Source organism: Oncorhynchus clarkii, chromosome 15 (assembly GCF_045791955.1).
Source record: "Oncorhynchus clarkii lewisi isolate Uvic-CL-2024 chromosome 15, UVic_Ocla_1.0, whole genome shotgun sequence".
NCBI lineage: Eukaryota > Metazoa > Chordata > Actinopteri > Salmoniformes > Salmonidae > Oncorhynchus > Oncorhynchus clarkii.
This window is the reverse complement of record NC_092161.1, coordinates 27,800,865-27,820,854: the sequence shown is the minus strand read 5'-3', so window position 1 is coordinate 27,820,854 and position 19,990 is coordinate 27,800,865. Positions and strand designations below refer to the sequence as shown.

Below are 19,990 nucleotides of genomic sequence, written 5' to 3'. Positions count from 1 at the left end.
CGTAGAATAATAGTAAAGACTCTGTAAAATTGGTTGTTGATCATTACTAGACAACCATTTTTAAGTCTTGCCATAGCTTTTCAAAAGTCAAAACTGTAACTCGGCCAGTCAGAAACATTCACTGTCTTCTTGGTAAGCAACTCCAGTGTAGCTTTGGCTTTCTGTTTTAGGTTTTGTCCTGCTGAAATGTGAATTAATCTCCCAGTGTCTGGTGGAAAAGCAGACTGAACCAGGTTTTCCTCTAGGATTATGTCTGTGCTTAGCTCCATTCTGTTTCTTTTTTATCCTGTAAAACTCCCCAGTCCTTAACGATTACAAGCATACCCATAACATGATGCAGCCACCACTATGCTTGAAAATATGGAGAGTGGTACTCAGCAATGTGTTGCATTGGATTTGCCCTAAACATAACACTTTGTATTCAGGACAAAAAGTTAATTTCTTTACCAAATTGTTTGCAGTCTTACTTTAGGGCCTTGTTGTAAACAGGATGTATGTTTTGGAAGATTCATATTCTGTACATGCTTCCTTCTTTTCACTCTGTCAATTAGGTTAGTATTGTGGAGTAACTACAGTACAATGTTGATCAATCCTCAGTTTTCATACCACAGCCATTAAACTCTGTTTTAAAGTCATCATTGTCCTCATGGTTAAATACCTAAACGGTTTCCTTCCTCTCCGGCAACTGCGTTAGGAAGGATGCCTGTATCTTTGTAGTGACTGGGTGTATTGATACACCATCCAAAGTGTAATTAATAACTTCACCATGTTCAAAGGGATATTTAATGTGTTTTATTTTTTCCCCCCACCTACCAATAGGTGCCCTTTGCGAGGCATTGGAAAACCTCCCTGGTCTTTGTGGTTGAATCTGTTTGAAATATACTGCTTGACTGAGGGACCTTACAGATAATTGTATGTCTGGGGTACAGAGATGAGGTAGTCATTCAAAAATCATGTTAAACACTATTATTGCACACAGAGTGAGTCCATGCAACTTATTATGTGACGAAGTTAAACACATGCTCACTTCTGAACTTATTTAGGCTCGCCATAATACTCAAGACATTTCAGCTTTTCATTTTGAATTAATTTGCCAAAATGTCTAAACATAATTCCACTTTTCCATTATGGGGTACTGTGTATAGGCCAGTGACAGAAAAAGGCTGTAACATAACAGAATTTGGGAAAAAGTCAAGGGGTGTGAATACCTTCTGAAGGGACTGTATGTGTACTTGTTTGCAAATGTACAGTAGTACGTTCATACTTACCTCTTTTGACCGGTTGCCAAGGAGGCCCTCGACATAAGACTGGAGGTCATTAACATTGCTTATCAAATGTTTTTCTGTGTTGTCTTATGTGACCTCTGTTAGCAGATGATTGATAATGGGTTATAATTGGTTTGTCTCTGGTGCTCGTCTTTATTTTCTAAAAGGTTACGTGGTGGAGAAATGTGGCTGCAACACAAAAAAGGATCTGAAGATAGTTAAGTAAAAGCTGAACGAAGAGGCCTCAAAGCGATAAACAAAAAAGTGCAAATATGTCATTTAATATAGAATTCATTTGAATTTAAACTAATTCAATTGCATGTGTATATGTTTATTATTGATTGTTTGATTACTACAGTTAGAAACTTTAGGAAATAACAGGTGCACTCGTCTAGTAGTGACACAGTAGGAAAACAAGATGTCAATTGTGATTTTGAATAGGCAAATGGTAGTAAATGTGTCCGTTTTCAATAGTAATTCAAAAGTGTTTATGTCAGAAAAGGAGTAATTCAGTAGTGATCAGTAGTGACAACACTACACAGACAGTTGGCAGTAGTAATTCACGAGGGATTGAGTTGGCATACAGCAGGAATGTGTAGGCATTACGTGGTCATTCTACATTCAGCATGTAGAAATTGTGTAGGTATTACTGTGGTCATTCTACATTCAGCATGTAGAAATTGTGTAGGTATGTGTAGGTTTTAAGTTGTAGATACCCAAAAGCTCAGGAGTTACACAGTAGTCATTAAGGGAGAATTATGTAGCGATTTGAATAAGAAATATGTAGTGTTCACCAGTAGTGAAACGTCCCAATTTATCACTCATTACTACTGAAATTAACACATAACTTACTACTCGTTTACTACACATCTCAACAGCAATCAAGTAGTAATACCAGTAGGTTTTGTGTAGATCTTGTGTAGTAGTTCAGTAGTACTTTTTCATGGGGGTTACTACATCTACCCCCGAGTCCAGGTTGACATACTATAACTGCTGAACACAACTGTACATCAGAAAGAAAAGGTATGCAAGTTTTGAAGTAGCCTAGGCAGCTTACATGGACAATTCGGTCCCTCTTTGCGCAGTTGCATTCCTTGCATAGTATCCACACTGTTGACAAGGAGCGAGGAAGAAGAAGAGGGGAGGGAGAAAGGAGTCAACTTCTGCGAGGGGAGGAAACCGACGGATATTTTTCGCCTGAGCGACAAAAGCCGTCAACTCTGGAATCAGTGTGCAAGATGCATCCTCTAAAGGCAAACGTCGACAAACTGTCAGGGGAGTAAAGCCTTGAAGAACAGGACATCGAATATGCAATTCTTGTGCATTCAGTTCTACGCATGAAGTTAATCAGAAGACTCGTAGAAGAACAGTAAGACGATAAAAGAACAATATACTAACATCATTTTGTGAAGGGCAACTAACTGTTTTAAGGCGTCATCTGTGACCCTGAACTTAAAGTGCACTAGTAAATAAATCATTGTTATTGAACAACAGCTAAATAGCGATTTGAGTCCATTTGAATTCTGGGAGGATTATCAAGTAAAAACTCATTATTTTCTTACCCTGTGGTGACTAATGACTATGAAGGCGGTGACAGTGCCACGTTTAAGACTGCGTCTGTGATGGGCTGAGCAAGCGAAACTGAAATAATTTTTTTGGTTTTCTACATTGTAACGGTTTTAGAGTTATGACGGAGGTTTTTGAAGTGGTCTTGGCCACTATTCCTTATATTAGCATTTACCCCCACATGCTTACAAGTTAATGATTTATTTGAAATTGTTATTTTTACCCGGTTCAGGGTGGGCAATGTTACTCCAAAGTCCATGACTTCACTCCAACGTCCCACTCCTTCTCAGAATGCTGGACTGACTGCTGAGGAATGGCATCGGCGATATTCGAGGGGACGTCTCTGGTCAACATGTTTGTCAAGGATTGCTGGGTGAACGGGATCCGGAGACTGATCATAAATCAGCGAGGAGAGGAAGAAGAATTCTACGAGATCAGAACCGAGTGGTCAGACAGAAACGTTTTGTATTTGCACAGGAGTTATTCCGATTTTGGGAGATTGTTCAAAAGGCTGGTTGAATCATTCCCTGAGGACAGAAGAGCTCTCTCCAAATCGCCGCTTATCGAAGGTTGGTATAGTGTACCCCATGCCACTGGAAATTGTGTTTAATCAATTAACCAATTAAGTAATGAATTATATGGTCATTTGAAGACAATAGCCACAATACAGTTCGGATGTTTTTTCTATTAATTGGCCTTTTGACCAATCACATAAGATCTTTTCACATCAGCTCTGTTTCATAGCTGATCTGATTGGTCAAAAGACCAATTAGTTAAAAAAAAAATTTTTTTAAAGATCAGCCAATGTTTTGAAGTGTTGAGAACTTTGTCATCAATTATTGTATTCAAATGGGTATTTTTGACAGGTGGGAATTACATGGGCACATTTGATATAGATAGATCTGTTGATACAGATAGATAGATAGATCTGTTGTATTATTTACAGTGGATAAATAAGGATTAATTGTTGTTTTCATGACCCAGGTAGACACTGTCCGTTTAATAATTGATTGGGTCCACTTTGGAGAACACATAATACCAGACCTATCAAATAGCTGCTCTTTGGTCTACATGATTCCGGATACTGTTTTAGGTTCTCTGGGAACCCCCTAACATGATTGACTGGAACTTAAGTCAATAGCAATAGGACTGATTTAACTGGCCATCACTAGGCTATCCTTTATCACTAGCACATTTTTGGTTGTTTGGTTTTCAGAGCTGGAGGCTATGGGTTAGGTTTATAGTAGCACAGGCTAACTGTCAAAATTAAAATCATATTGGAAAAGGTTAATGTGTGGATTTGTCAGTGAATGTTTTGGATAAATTAGGAGGCAGCCTATCCATTGGCTTTAATAATGTTGAGGTAACGCTGAAAGGCTCAGTTACTCCCCCCTATCGAGTGTTTGTGGACCATTTCTATAATACATTAAATGTTATCAAATGTTTAGGTTGTGATTAGGCTAATCTACTGTATGTCCCGCGTGATTGAATTGTTGACCAACTTGTTCTGCAATAGAAGCAGATCCTATCCCGTAGTAATGGGTAAAGATAAACAGAACCCCCAGACAGTTGGAAAGGATTGTGACACATGAAAGCCAAACACACGGCCCTGGGTTGTATACCTCTTACTGCCCTGTCTGACACGATGGTGCCCTGACATTGCCCAGGCTGGGTGCTGTCTGGCAGGATGCCCAGCTCATGCCACTTCTATGCCCAGCTAGCACATAACATTCTGAGAACCATATGTTTCTTAGAGCGTGGTTCTTCAGAATAACACTTTCTGCAGGTTTCCACGTGGTTCTGTTTAAAGTCAGTGTTCAGAGAATGTTAAGAAACAACGTTCTTCTGTGGGAATTTCAGTACTTTCAGCATAACATTTTCTGCAGCTCTGTTGGCCGAGCCCACTAATTGGCCACACCTGATCTTAATGAGTGCTTATTTCCTTTGAAAGGAAGCAGAGCCTGTTTGAATAGACTAAAAGGAACAGCTTCGTATGAGTTTTTTTTTTAAACACAAAAAAACATGGCAGGCTAGCTCCATCCTGGTGGCGCAGTGGGCTAATTCCTTGGATAGTGAACAGAATATCATATGTTTGAATCTCACTGATGCCATGCCACAATAAAAAAATAAATGTGTTTGCATGTTTAAGGCATAAGCAAATAAATGTTTATCTGTGTTTGGAGTTGAAATCAGTTATCCAAACTAAGCTAGCAGTGTTATTAAAACTCTTATTGAAACATTCAGTGAACGGAACCTCCCTACTATACATAAAAATGTACATTCCCAGAACCGGCCCCCAAAAACATTTTGTTCTCAGAACGTTTAAAAAACGTTCAGTTTTACTGGTCAGGAACCTTATGGCTTCGTTCCCAGAACCAATGGGAAACCAAAAACGTATGTTCCCACAACTTCCAAGGAACCAAATGTGATAGCTGGGTGTTCACCCTGCACAGCCTCTTTGGTACTTCTATTTTGTCTGTGTCCATTCAGCTTACAGTAAGTGTGTTTTGTAAACTGTACCCCCACGCCAGCCTTTTTGTGGCGACTGGAAGGCTCTGTTTCCTTCCCATACACCAAAATAGCTGTCACTGCTGAGGATTGGCTCTTCTCCTTTCTCGGCTGCGTGTGATGCAAAACAACTCATTTTGCACTTCTTCTTTTCCTGGTGTCTCATCGTCCATTCTCATGTCTTGTTGTTTGAGATACGGATGGAGGGAGATGGGTATTGAAATAGGGACTTCATCCAAGTGTTACTCCAGTAGTGGTGTCGGTAGAGTTGAATCATGTCAGTGATGGATAGCTGGCCACAGATGAATACCATTCCGTTTCCCCATGCCCTTTAATTTCCACCTCGGCTCGATATTTTATTTCGATCCGTCTTCTAATTGGCACTCAGATGAAAAGTGGACCTAGCTCGAGCTGTCCTTGCTTCCCTATGTTGTGTTCTTTATTCGCACTGTTTCTGGCCCTACTCTTGTTTCTGTGCTGTACCTAGGCAACAAGAGAGGCGTGCAGAACTTCTAGGGAACTTTCAGGCTGAGGTCATTGTGGTGAGAGGGTGATATACAGGCCTGGCTGAAGGAGTGGGCCTCCTATATTTAGGCTAGCCCCTACTGTGGCCTGCTTAGGCCTTCATCAGTCACCTGACATGTTACCCTGGAGTGGGCATCACAGAAAGGAAGTGATGTGCTGGTTCTGCTGGCATGAGAGCCAGTCACGAGGGCACCGCCCAAACATCTAGACATAACAGACTCAGACTGGTGACGGAGAGGACAGCCGAGAACACTGTTTAAAGGCTTAACCTAAGATTTATTATGGAATTTGGTGCTCTGTATCTAATGATCAAACGGCAACACCTTATGGAACATACTCATCTAACCGGGGAGATGGTGGTTAGATAATGTTGCAGTACATGACACTACTAAAGGCTATAATGTTGTAGTATCATGCTGACATGGGCCGGTCTGATGTGCTGTAGGATGTCATTGTGAAATAGCTGTTGATAAGGTCTTATAAATGTTGAAATATCATGTGTAAGGATGATGTGGAGGCCATGGTTGATATGCAAATGACAGCACAAACAGGTATCACATTAAGTAGTTGTGTAACTACACTTTTTCATTGCATTGTAAGCTTGTTTAATTACGAAATCTATTACCATAAATGGTTGTAGCTACACTTAAAAAAAAGCGAGAAAGTAATAATATGCTCGCTACAATGGGCAGAAAACAACAGATTTTTGTTGGTAAAGATACTAGCAGTATCTGTGCAGTGTTCCTCAGCCAACTAAATGTAGGCTATGAACTACTGTTGGCCTATTTCTTGGCTACAGGCAAATTCTTTGATGTGCACATGGGAACAGTTTGAATGGCCAGAATGCTGGTAGAGAGGACAATTATTAGACCAATTTGGCCCCTTACTTATTGTGTTACACAAGGAGAACAGAAAACACAAGTTTAGTGTTTCCCTCTTCAACGCGATTCCAGGAAGTGGAGACAGGAAATGGACTCTTCCACAGGAAGTGAGGACATGCACTCAGGGAGCCTGGTCGGAACAAACAGCTGATTTTAGTTTCAAAATATTTCATGGCTTATTTTCAGAGGACCACTATTTCTATACATTTAGCTTCAACTTCAAAATATAATTAATTGAGAGAGGAATATGTTAAGTGGTTGTGTTCCATTTTAAATCTACAACTTTATTTTGGCATTCCACGCCAGCGCTCATGTTGCTCACGTTTCCATATCAAAGGTGAAATCCTGTGAACAGATTTCCAAACATCTGTTTACACGGAAAACAGCGAGGCGGTTTTCGAGTTTTGTCTGAGGACAGTTATCTTCATGTTTGTTGCATTTGAGCAACCGCCATGTGTGGTGTAGATTTGTTGCTTTTTCCTTGAGGCTATGCTCCCAGGGTTATTAGGCATGTCTTTCAAATGAAACATCCAATAAAGAAGAGAAGACCATATGATATTCAAAATGGCACACTGTATCTCTACCATGACATAACTAAGAATACTAATCATATGTCTAAGCCTATGATTAAAAAAACAACAATACAATAAACCTCTTATTTGCAGACATACCGACCAATAAGTGCTTGTTTATCTTTTTTTTTATATATATATAGGCTTTTGCTGGTTTGGACAAACCGAGCTGTTTATCTCTTAAAAAGAAGAATATGATCCTGGAACCCTGCGAGGTGCATCCCTGGGTGAGGGATTCTATGGTTGCCTCTCAAATGGCATCATATTCCCTATAAGTGCGCACTACTTTTTAATTTTTTTTAACCAAAAACATTTCATGACCTAATCACTCCTCAAACCCTGGGGCGTAATGTCATGACTGTGGGCCATTAGAAATGAATGAGATTGTTACATCAGCAGAGCGCTGCCTCGCATCCTCTTACGCAGCCCTCTATCTATCCGAAGGGAGCAGCTCTGTGGCTGCATCGTGCGCACTAGTCGCATCACCTCAGTAAGACCTCATCAGTAGTTTTCTGGAGGATCGTCATCATCAACCTCACTATCGTAGTCATCATGACTATGAATGGCCGTACATGCTATTTTGGGACTAGTTGGAAGTGGAAGGCAGATCCAATGACTAATGCGTCATAGTCACTAGTTTTCACTCTGCATCATTGGATTGTAAAGGCTTAAGTACATATTCACTCACACATCCCCCTGTTTATGAAACGTCCAAACCAACTAAGCAGGCTACTTTCCACTCTTTTTTTGGACATGTGTTTGCCAATATTAAAGTCCTCATTGCTAGTGCTTATTCCCGAAGTGAAACTTTCCACCCAGCTTCTAAATCTAAAACCTCTCTTATACTTTGCATTGTTAATCCATGTATCATGCTGCTGAGGTAGATAGGTGTGTTGTATGTCTATACTGCAGTTTTCCTATATTCTGCAGTTGCCACTTTCAGATCCTGTGCTGCCTATTACCTAGCATTTTACTGAGCCGTGTTGGCATTCTTGCTGGTTACCCTATTTGTGACACGTGCAGTTGCGTGCTCTTAAAACTATGTCCACTTAACTTAAGTCTATTTGTGTTTCTCTGTACTTGCCATGCCCAGAACAAATATCACAGGAGCATTGTGATTGTGAATATAAAGGTTCTCATTTTATTGATTGCCACCTTTTCAATTATATATTTTTTGGCAACCTTTTTTACATGAGTAAAGTTGAATTGGGCCCTCCTCCCATTTAGCCTTTGTTGTGTGTTCTGGCCTGTGGATAGATAAGATGCTAGTTGACACAAAGGTCGAAGTAGCTGCCCTATTGTTATGGTGGATGCACAGATAGGATTTACCTCATGTTCTCTCAGTAGGAGAGTTATTTTGGTCTGAAAGCTCAGGCTGTCTCAAAATTATGGCTTTTGGTTTGTCTTGGGAATCAAATCGAGTTTAAATGTGTACCTGGTTTGTTACCTGAGAATTTACTTGAGACCTAAGATTTTCAGTTTTGTGAGATTAATACAATAAAAAAGTGGTAATAACCATGTAATAACCTTTGACTGCGTTATGTTTGTGTCATTTTGTGTTTAGGTCTGGTTAAGATTAAAGAGGCCAGTGACATTGAGCTGAAACTAAATGAGGTGGAGAAGCTACTGAAGAATGCCATCAACATGCCATGGAAGGTGGGTCACTAGTCGTCTAGGACTGCCCTCTACACATTTGGATTTGATCAACTTGTATGCAAACCTATTCATTTATACACCTTCCAACATACCACATTTGAGATTAGTTAGAATGCATTTTTGTATGGCTCTCTTAAATTGAACCCATGCTCATACTATCTGTGCTGTTTGTCTCCCCAGTATTCTAGGTCAGAGGTGGTGTTGACATTCTTTGAGCGATCACCACTGGACCAAGTGCTGAAGAATGACAACGTCCACAAGATCCAGCCATGCTTCCAGAGTCCATACAAGATATCAGGTATTGATTTGTGGTGAAACACAGGGAAAACACTCCGCTTTCTTCCCAGTATTAACTGGGGCTCCCGAGTGGCGCAGCGGTCTAAGGCACAGCATCCCAGTCCTAGAGGCGTCACTACAGATCCTGGTTTGATTCCAGGCTGTATCACAACCGGCCATGACGGGTAGACTGTCATTGTAAATAAGAATTGGTTCTTAACTGACTTGCCTAGTTAAATCAAATTTAAAAACGAAGTAACTTTCCTTTTAACCACCCAAACAACCAATGCAATTCAACAACAACAGCATGCCCCACTGGACATCTGAACCAGGAAACCTCTGAGTAATGGTTAATATAAGATAAGCTGGAATTGTATCGTCTGTTTTCACAGAAATGTGCCTTGCGTTAAAGAATTCCTTACAGGACATATAAACAACAGACAAAACATGGGGTAGACTGTTCATGTCCTAAACTGTAGAATGTGTTCTGTGCCCTACAGAGATCATGCGTTCCAATGGCTTCTGTCTGGCCAACACTGAGACAATCGTGTTTGATGAGAGTCTGCCAGAGGACGCAGAGAGACCCTCATCCACTGACTCTGCTGCTGGCTCTGCAGAACACCTGTAAGTAACACGTAACTTTACGACTTTTACCTGTTAGATTCACCTTACCAGTCAGTATCAATGTCATTGTGTATTGAGACAAATGGGCATTTCTTCATCCTCATAAGAGGTGAAATTGTGTGTGCCGTAGATATTTTAATATTTCTAATACAATGTTGACTTTGGACTGTAACTCCCTGCACCACAAAACCAGAGAAGCGTGGCAGTATCACGCGTTAACCAGAATGACTGAGGTTGAAGAAGAAAAGTGTTTTCTCCTGAATTTAGGCCTATTTTATTGTACAAACATGATATATCCTGTTACTTTTCGTACAGTTCACATTATCTTTACTACACACACACCTACAGGGACCTTTTAGGATCACAAGTGTTTGTGTGTGCCCTTTTGAGTATGTGAGTACCATGCATTCCTTGAATTTCAAAGAGGTTCCAGGGTCCCCCTCAGGAAATGTCTCAGTGCACCTCTTCCTTCCCTGGGTGGGGTGTGAGGAGGGAAGCTAGGGAGGGACCTTTACTCAGTCTCCACAACCAAATATTTTTCACCAAATATTACAATGCGGTTAAAGTCAGTCATTAAAGTCATTAAAACTTGTTTTTAAACCACTCCACAAATTTCTTGTTAACAAAATATTGTTTTGGAAAGTAGGTTAGGACATCTACTTTGTGCATGATATCAACATATCAAGACATCAGTCAGGAAGTTAAAGCTTGGTCGCAAATGGGTCTTCCAAATGGACAATGACCCCAAGCATACTTAAAGTTGTGGCAAAATGTCTTAAGGACAACAATGTTAAGGTATTGGAGGGGCCATCACAAAGCCCTGACCTCATCCTATAGAAAATGTGCGTGTGCGAGTAAGGAGACCTACAAACCTGACTCGGTTACACCAGCTCTGTCAGGAGGAATGGGCCAAAATTCACCCAAAGTATTGTGGGAAGTTTGGAAGGCTACCCAAAATATTTGACTCAAGTTAAACAATTTAAAGGCATTGCTACCAAATACTAATTGAGTGTATGTTAACTTCTGACCCACTGGGTATGTGATGAAAGAAATAAAAGCTGAAATAAACAATTCTCTCTACTATTATTCTGACATTTCACATTCTTAAAATATAGTGGTGATCCTAGCTGACCTAAAACAGGGGATTTTTACATGGATTAAATGTCAGGAATTGTGAAAAACTGAGTTTAAATATATTTGGCTAAGGTGTATGTAAACTTCCGACTTTAACTGAATCTTCTCACCTGGATCATCATAGCTAGCTAGCTGCAATCCGAGTGACTACTTCTGGCTAACGTATCTGTCCCGAAGCAAGCACCAATTAGCCTGGAGCTAGCCCATACTAGGTCAATCTCCCAGCTAGCTGAAGAGGTCCATCAGCCACTCCTGGACCCCTTTTACTGCCGGTACGGGGTACGGAACCCCGCCAATTCTTCACGACTGGACTAGCGACTTAATCTGCTCGAGGGGGTTACTCAACTGGCTCCTACGTCTGCTAGCCGCGTCCCGCTAGCTCCCGCTAGCTGTCTAGACCATATCGGACTGTTAGCTAATAGGTCCGGGGGGCCAGTTTCTCGTACCACTATTCCTATTTTGCCAATCGGCCTGGGCCCCTTTTACCACACAAAGCCCTGCTTATCCATCACGACTGGACTACCGACGTAATCTGCCCCAGGGTCTTTTTTCCAACAGGCCCCTTGGTCGCGACGTCCCCTGAATGCCCATCTGCTAGCCGTGGCCCGCTAGCTGTCTAGAGCATATTGGACTGTTAGCTGAATAGATCCATTTGTCAATTGGACTGGACCCCTCTGCTACACGGAACCCTACTAATCAATCACGACTGGCCTATCGACGGAACCGCACGAGGAGGCTAAAACAGACTTTCCTCCGTCGCGACGTCCCTCTAAGACCCTTCTGCTAGCTTGCTAGCCCCGGCCTGCTAGCAGTCTGAATCGCCATCTCCAGCCAGCACAACCATTCACTGGACCCGTAAGATTACTCGGATACGCATGCCTTTCCCTAATGTCAATATGCCTTCACTGTTCTGGTTAGTGATTGTTTTATTTCACTGTAGAGCCTCTAGCCCTGCTCAATATGCCTTAAACAACCATTTAGTTCCATCTCCCACATATGCAATGACATCACCTGGTTTAAATGTTTCTCGAGACAATATCTGTCTCATCACCCAATGCCTAGATTTACTTCCAATGTACTCACATCCTACCATACCTTTGTCTGTACATTATGCCTTGAATCTATTCTATCGCGCCCAGAAACCTGCTCCTTTTACTCTGTGTTCCGAACGTACTAGACGACCAGTTTTTATAGCCTTTAGCCGTACCCTTATCCTACTCCTCTGGTGATGTAGAGGTTAATCCAGGACCTGCAGTGCCTAGCTCCACTCCTATTCCCCAGGTGATCTCATTTGTTGACTTCTGTAACCTTAAAAGCCTTGGTTTCATGCATGTTAACACTAGAAGCCTCCTCCCTAAGTTTGTTTTATTCACTGCTTTAGCACACTCTGCCAACCCGGATGTCTTAGCCGTGTCTGAATCCTGGTTTAGGAAGACCACCAAAATCCCCTAAAATTTCCATCCCAAACTATAACATTTTCCGCCAAGATAGAACTGCCGAAGGGGGCGGAGTTAGCCTGCAGAGTTCTCTTATTATCCAGGTCTGTACCCAAACAATTCGAGCTTCTACTTTTAAAAATCCACCTTTCCAAAAACAAGTCTCTCACCCTTGCCGCTTGCTATAGACCACCCTCTGCCCCCAGCTGTGACCTGGACACCATATGTGAATTGATTGCCCCCCATCCATCTTCAGAGCTCGTGCTGCTAGGTGACCTAAACTGGGACATGCTTAATACCCAGGCCATCCTATAATCTAAGCTTGATGCCCTCAATCTCACACAAATTATCAATGAACCTACCAGGTACAACCCCAAATCTGTAAACATGGGCACCCTCATAGATATCATCCTAACCAACCTGCCCTCCAAATACACCTCTGCTGTTTTCAACCAAGATCTCAGCGATCACTGCCTCATTGCCTGCATCCGTAATGGGTCTGTGGTCAAACAACCACCCCTCCTCACTGTCAAACACTCCCTAAAACACTTCAGCGAGCAGGCCTTTCTAATCGACCTGGCCGGGGTATCCTGGAATAATACTGACCTCATCCCGTCAGTAGAGGATGCCTGGTTATTCTTTAAAAGTGCCTTCCTCACCCTCTTAAATTAGCCTGCTCCGTTCAAAAATGTTAGAACCAGGAATAGATATAGCCCTTGGTTCACTCCAGACCTGACTGCCCTTGACCAGCACAAACACATCCTGTGGCGTACTGCATTAGCATCGAATAGCCCCCGTGATATGCAACTTTTTAGGGAAATTAGGAACCAGTATACACAGGCATTTAGGAAAGCTAAGGCTAGCTTTTTCAAACAGCAATTTGCATCCTGTAGCACAAACTCAAAAAAAAGTTCTGGGACACTAAAGTCCATGGAGAATAAGAGCAGCTCCTCCCAGCTGCCCACAGCACTGAGAATAGGAAACACTGTCACCACGATAAATCCACTATAATTGAGAATTTCAAGAAGCATTTTTCTACGGCTGACCATGCTTTCCACCTGGCTACCCCTACTCCGGTCAACTATCCGGCACCCCCCACAGCAACTCGCCCAAGCCTCCCCCATTTCTCCTTCACCCAAATCCAGATAGCTGATGTTCTGAAAGAGCTGCAAAATCTGGACCCCTACAAATCAGCCGGGCTAGACAATCTGGACCCTCTCATTCTAAAATTATATGCCGAAATTGTTGCAACCTCTATTACTAGCCTGTTCAATCTCTCTTTCTGAGATTCCTAACGATTGGAAAGCTGTCGCGATCATCTCCCTCTTCAAAGGGAGAGACACTCTAGACCCAAACTACTACAGACCTATATCTATCCTACCCTGCCTTTCTAACGTCTTTGAAAGCCAAGTCAACAAACAGATTTTCCGACCATTTAGAATCCCACCGTACCTTCTCTGCTATGCAATCTGGTTTCAGAGCTGGTCATGGGTGCACCTCAGCCACGCTCAAGGTCCTAAACGATATCATAACCGCCATCGATAAGAGACATTACTGTGCAGCCGTATTTGTCGACCTGGCCAAGGCTTTCGACTCTGTCAATCACCACATTTTTATCGGCAGACTAAACAGCCTTGGTTTCTCAAATGACTGCCTCGCCTGGTTCACCAACTACTTATCTGATAGTGGTCAGTGTGTCAAATCAGAGGGCCTATTGTCTGGACCTCTGGAAGTCTCTATGGGGGTGCCACAGGGTTCAATTCTCGGGCCGACTCTTCTCTGTGTATATCAATGATGTTGCTCTTGCTGCTGGTGTTTCTCTGATCCACCTCTACGCAGACAACACCATTCTGTATACTTCTGGCCCTTCTTTGGACACTGTGTTAACAACCCTCCAGATGAGCTTCAATGCCATAAAACTCTCCTTCCGTTGCCTCCAACTGCTCTTAAATGCAAGTAAAACTAAATGCATGCTCTTCAACCGATCGCTGCCCACACCTGCCCGCTCATTCAGCATCGCTACTCTGGACTCTCCTTCCAGACTCGTATTAAGCATCTCCAATCCAAAATTGAATTTAGAATTGGCTTCCTATTTCGCAACAAAGCATCCTTCACTCATGCTGCCAAACATGCCCTTGTAAAACTGACCACCCTACCGATCCTTGACTTCGGCGATGTAATTTACAAAATAGCCTCCAACACTCTACTCAACAAATTGGATGCAGTCTATCACAGTGCCATCCGTTTTGTCACCAAAGCCCATATCCTACCCACCACTGGGACCAGTATTCCCTCGTTGGATGGTCCTCGCTTCATATTCGTCACCAAACCCACTGGCTCTAGGTCATCTATAAGTCTTTACAAAAAAATTGCCACAAAACAAATCACTGAAGCTGGAGTCTTATATCTCCCTCTTTCTAAGTTTAAGCATCAGCTGTCATTGTACCTGTACACACTGTATGATCACTGTACCTATACACAGCCAATCTGTAAATAGCACAGCCAACTATCTCATCCCCATATTGTTGCTTATCCTCTTGCACTTTTGTACCCCAGTATCTCTATTCTCTACTTGCACATCTGTCATTCCAGTGTTAATGCTAAATTGTAATTATTTTGCCTCCATGGCCTATTTATTGCCTTACCTCCCTACTCTCCTATTGAACACATGTTTTAGTAAATTTAGTGTCTTAGTATGGGTTGACCACTTGGTCCATTCCTACTGGGCACGGACGTCAATTCAACATCTATTCCACATTGATTTAACGTACCTGAATTAATAGGATGTGGAAACAACTATGATTACACTGGTGTGTGCCCAGTGAGTTGAGTGATACCCATGTCTGGCGTTTTCCTCTCTTAGGTACGAGGATGGCAGGGAGTTCCTGACGGTGGAACCAGACATCAGTGACGATGACTCCGATGCCTACGTCACAAACCTGTCTTACTACCATCTGGTCCCCTTTGAGACGGACATCCTGGAATGAGGAGCCAAAATGGCTGACGGTTAGCATCACTGCCTGCTCATATGCTGTCAGAAACCAACCCATGTCATGTGACCTAGCTGTGGACAGCTTTGTCCAGCATGTTGGCCACAAATGTTACAGTAGCTGCACAACTGCACCGATTAACTTTGCTACTGCTGCTTATAGGCCAACGTTTGTCATGGCAGCTTTGTCTCTGTCGAATCGGAGAGCAGATCCTGGGGTTCAGCGGCTGTATGGACAGACATACACACAGACTGTAGTATTACTCACAGAAAGATTGTATATAGAAAGATTTAATATCACTGGCTTACAAAGTCCAATGTCTGTGATATCACCAGTGTGCCTCGTCCTCTATCCTCAAGATGCGGTTATAAGGAGATTGCCCATTTCTTGCTTCCTGTGTCCTCTCTCCTCTACAATTGTGCATTTTAGTTTTCTTTGGGATTGAACTTGGTGTACTTCATAGAACTGTGTTCAGTATCAGCCTTAAACTGCAGTCTTGTCATTACAACCAGTATTACGAAAGATTATTGTTTTATGTGGAGTGATAGCTTGACTTTTCTAATTGGGATTGAATGGGAAATTAACTTTTTTTTGGTTCAATGTGACTTTTCCTCACCACACCACACCTATACCTACCACACCTATACCCACCACACCTATATGTTAGGACGACAGGTTAGGGATGTTATTGTGTTCAAAACATCAAATCGGAACACTACATCACTGTATGAATGACAGTACCAGATTGGTTTGAGTAGCAAAAATTGAACAGTTGCGTAATCTTCGTCTAGGGGATTGTTATCATGTGCATAGTGTACGCAAGCAGTGTTTTGCTGGTTCAAGCAAGGCCATGTCAGACCCTGTATTATGCTGTATAGGCTACTGTAATTCCACAACTCAGTCCAACAGCTGACTATAGTCTCTGTGTGGGAGTCGGCAGCGTAGCCAGCCACTGGAGAAACAAATATTCTCTGTTTCTAAAGATAACAAATGACAATGTTGTGTGGAAAACCACTATAAGGGAATTTAGGCCAACACTGGATTTTTCCTCTTCCTGTTGTTTGGCAAATAAACATCAGTTTAAACATAGCCACAACATGATTTCCCCAATATCACTAAGACATCATTTGGACACCAAACATGTGGGAATGGCACATTTGAAAATATGGCATGCCCCAACATGGTTTCTGTCCACATTTCAAGTCAAATTAAAGATGAAAAACCAAAATAATTGACTCAGCATTTGTTTCCATTGGAAGGTTTTCCAGCTGTCTGCACCTTCAGCAGTCCTGTAGATGTAGTGGTAACTTGTTTAGTCGCTCACATGTGTTCCTGTCTCCCTACAGAAGTGAGTCTAGTTTTTCTCTGTATGTGTGAAGCTGCAGCAGCATTGAGCCCTCTGGCTACTGGGTAGGTAGCTACGTAGCTAGCTGTCTGTCTTCCTCTGCTCTGTATTGTTCTGTAGCCACAGGGGTTTGCCCCTCCCCTGAATCCACAGGCACTGAACATTCTGAAACTTGGCACATGGGGCCTTTACCCGACCCTAAACTCCCCTCCCCTAGTTAGCAACACAGTCATGCCCATTGCTCAGCCCGTGAGAAAACCCAGGTCTTTCTCAACATGTGAAACTATCCCACTTTTTTCTCTTCCTGCTTTCTTCTCTATTTTCTCAGAGGCAGAGAGCCTAAAGAGGAGGAAAAACACATATTTTTGGGCACTGGAGGTGGTTCTGTTGACTGGCTGTGTTGGAGAAATGGCACCACATCCTTCTTAATGCTCCCTGTGAGAGAAGGAAAATCCCACCACTAGCAACTCAATGCTGAAATAAGGAACTGGACTATTTTAAAGGAAAATTATACATGATGTATGGAACGGTTGATTTGTATTAATTTCTGTTCCGAGTCAGTCTAGACAGTAGACATTGATTCGTGAAGGACCTTGTGCAGTGTGCATGCATCCATCCATCCACCAGTCATGGCTAAACGGTACTCAACTAATCCCGTGTGGCCTCAGGAGTACCCAACCAAACTTCAGTACTCTGGTCTCTCCGCCACACTCTTTGAACACACCAGTATGTCAAGTTCAACAGATGTCAGACATCGGTGTGATCATTTGGAAGATGTTTTTTGTTTTATTACAATGATATTCTAATTTAATATAATGTTAAGAGGTTATTTATTTTTATAGTCCAAATGTTTGACAGACTGGCTGTCATATCGCTAAGCTAACCGTGACCCGCCTTGTAACCTTGTTGATATGCTTACGGCCAGTGTGAGACATATCTTGAAACATACTGCATCTGCTCAGTATTATTAATTATATTAATCAAAAGTCTAAATCCTGTCTGGTGGGGGGCTCTAAACTAACAAATGGAATTGTTATAAGATGGTCATACCAAGAATTATTTAGCTATTTGATTTTGAATGTTAAGGCTCCTTAAGGTATCCCCAAAAAATATTGGATGAAAAATTGAATTTGGCATTAGGCCCACTGTTATTAACCAATAGAAACACATTGAATAACAGGTAGTTAAAAAAATATATATTCGAAAGAAGTTTATTCTGAAGTGTCTGTCGAATATCTGAGTGATATAAGATCAGGGAACTCTTTGTTTTTACATGTATTTATCCCCTTATTTTAGGCACTAAACTATCTCCATAAACTATACTTCAATATATTATTTGAACTGTTACCGGGACCTTCAGTCTTGTGAGGCTTGTGGGCGTCCTAGAGCCCCTTTTTCTCCCCAATTTCGTGGTATCCAATTGATTTTAGTAGCTACTATCTTGTCTCATCGCTACAACTCCCGTACGGCCTCGGGAGAGACGAAGGTTGAAAGTCATGCGTCCTCAAAACGGAGAACATTGTCATGTTTGTGAGAGTCTCAGCTTTCCACAGAGGGGCGACCGTTCCAGGCGCTACAGACAGAAGTTGGCATAAGAGGGTATACTGTCTTCAGACGAGTCTTGTGGGAATGGTTGAGCAAAACGGAGAACATTGTCGTGTTTGAAAGAGTCCTCTTTCAATCGTTTGTAGGCCAAACGGTTTGGACGCTACAGAGGTTTTCGTGAGGAGACCGATTTTCGTGATGTCTCATGGTTTTGACAAACACTGCACTAGCTCTGCCACCTTTCACCACAGATGCCCAAGGGTGATATCGGCAGATGCGGTGGATTGAGATGCAGCCCATGCAAAAAAAACATATCTCTAGCTTAAACAGACAGATTGATGGTTTTTTTGTATAATGTTAATTCGATTTCCGCAGGGGTGCGGACATTGTAAGCCAAGGGTTAATACTTATTTAGAAGCATTCATTCTGCCTATGATTGGTAGACTATGTAACAATTATATTAAAGATGTTTTGTAATAAAAAAAAATTACCTTGACTGTTACTCTTTTATAATTGAGGCAATATCTGAGCATTATACCTCAATGGAAGAATAGAAAATCAACAGGTACTGCAACTCAAGGCCTACAGCTTCAGGATGTGTGAAACAGGGCTCTCTTGTGGTAGGTATCAGAGTTACACACAATCAGAATCTAATTATTTAAGTCCATGGATGTACATTGTCTACAAAGACTGATGACAACAAAACATAAATAATGGAGTAATAAAACCTTATATTTTAGGTTATATGGTAAAACCATAGAGAATGATAGAGTTATCTAGTGGCCAAAAGGCTGTATTAGCATGGGCGGTGCCATTGAGATCTTCCACCATTTTAATGTAAACTGTCTGGGGCTTCCAACTTCATTGGCTGATCGCTCCTGGTGAACCTGTTGGAGTCATGTCCAACCGAGTCATCAGGAGGGATCAGCCAATCGTGAAGAAGAAAATTGATTATGTCAAAATGGAGATAGCCTCAATGGCGCTGCACATGCTGAAACGGTGCCCACAAACTGTTAGGGCCTACACAAAGCTGTCCCAACATCTTACCAGTGCTACACCTGGCCATCCGTGAAACAGTTCATTCAGCCTCATTTACTGCCTTAAAAAAAACAGCTGATAGGGCTGACTTGCTGAAACAAATGTGGTTTCTAATGAGAATTGACATGTACAAACTATGGCATAAGGGGACGACAAGCGGATAAGAGGCAATCCGTCATTTCGATTAAGATATTAATGAGCGAGCTAGGACGGACGTAGTCAATATAACTATTTGTTTAACACTTTTGAAATGCACAGTGACATAATTCAGAACAATGGCCGTTCTTACAGTGTTCTCCCTGTACACCAAGTCAGAACCGTAGGATAAATGAAGGGGGGATATAAGCAGATTGAAAGCTCTTACAATATTTGATGATTACATTTCTCTAAAACAGATTATAGGCTACATGTACACCACCAAGTCAGGACAGTAGGCAAAATTAAGAAGGGTAAATAGACTGAATTATTAGGGTGAGTCACATGGTCTACTAACATCTTACTACACAACAATGTACACTTAGTATAACTTTCTTAGCTACAGTATACATATCTCCCTGGCATATTACATAACTTATGCAGCAGCAAACAATACATTTTTTGGACTCGCCTTGTTGTGCTGTGCTCACTTG

The 19,990-nt window shown here is 41.9% G+C and overlaps 1 protein-coding gene across 4 annotated transcripts; it reads left to right on the top strand.

Annotated features, from left to right (window-relative positions):
* Positions 1-2,368: 2,368 nt before the first annotated feature.
* Positions 2,369-18,819, top strand: LOC139367137 (PX domain containing 1b). 4 transcript variants are annotated; one of them, XM_071105206.1, is made up of 7 exons: positions 2,392-2,634; positions 3,064-3,400; positions 8,882-8,973; positions 9,154-9,271; positions 9,750-9,873; positions 15,307-15,449; positions 17,107-18,819. In XM_071105206.1, exons 2-6 carry the CDS (start codon positions 3,145-3,147, stop codon positions 15,428-15,430), a joined length of 714 nt encoding a protein of 237 aa, XP_070961307.1. In that variant the 5' UTR covers positions 2,392-2,634; positions 3,064-3,144; the 3' UTR covers positions 15,431-15,449; positions 17,107-18,819. The 4 variants fall into 4 exon arrangements, with proteins under 4 accessions (XP_070961305.1, XP_070961306.1, XP_070961307.1 ...); XM_071105207.1 differs by having other exon boundaries at positions 2,486-2,634; positions 3,122-3,400; positions 17,107-18,813; XM_071105204.1 differs by having other exon boundaries at positions 2,369-2,634; positions 15,307-18,819.
* The last annotated feature ends 1,171 nt before the right edge of the window (positions 18,820-19,990 follow it).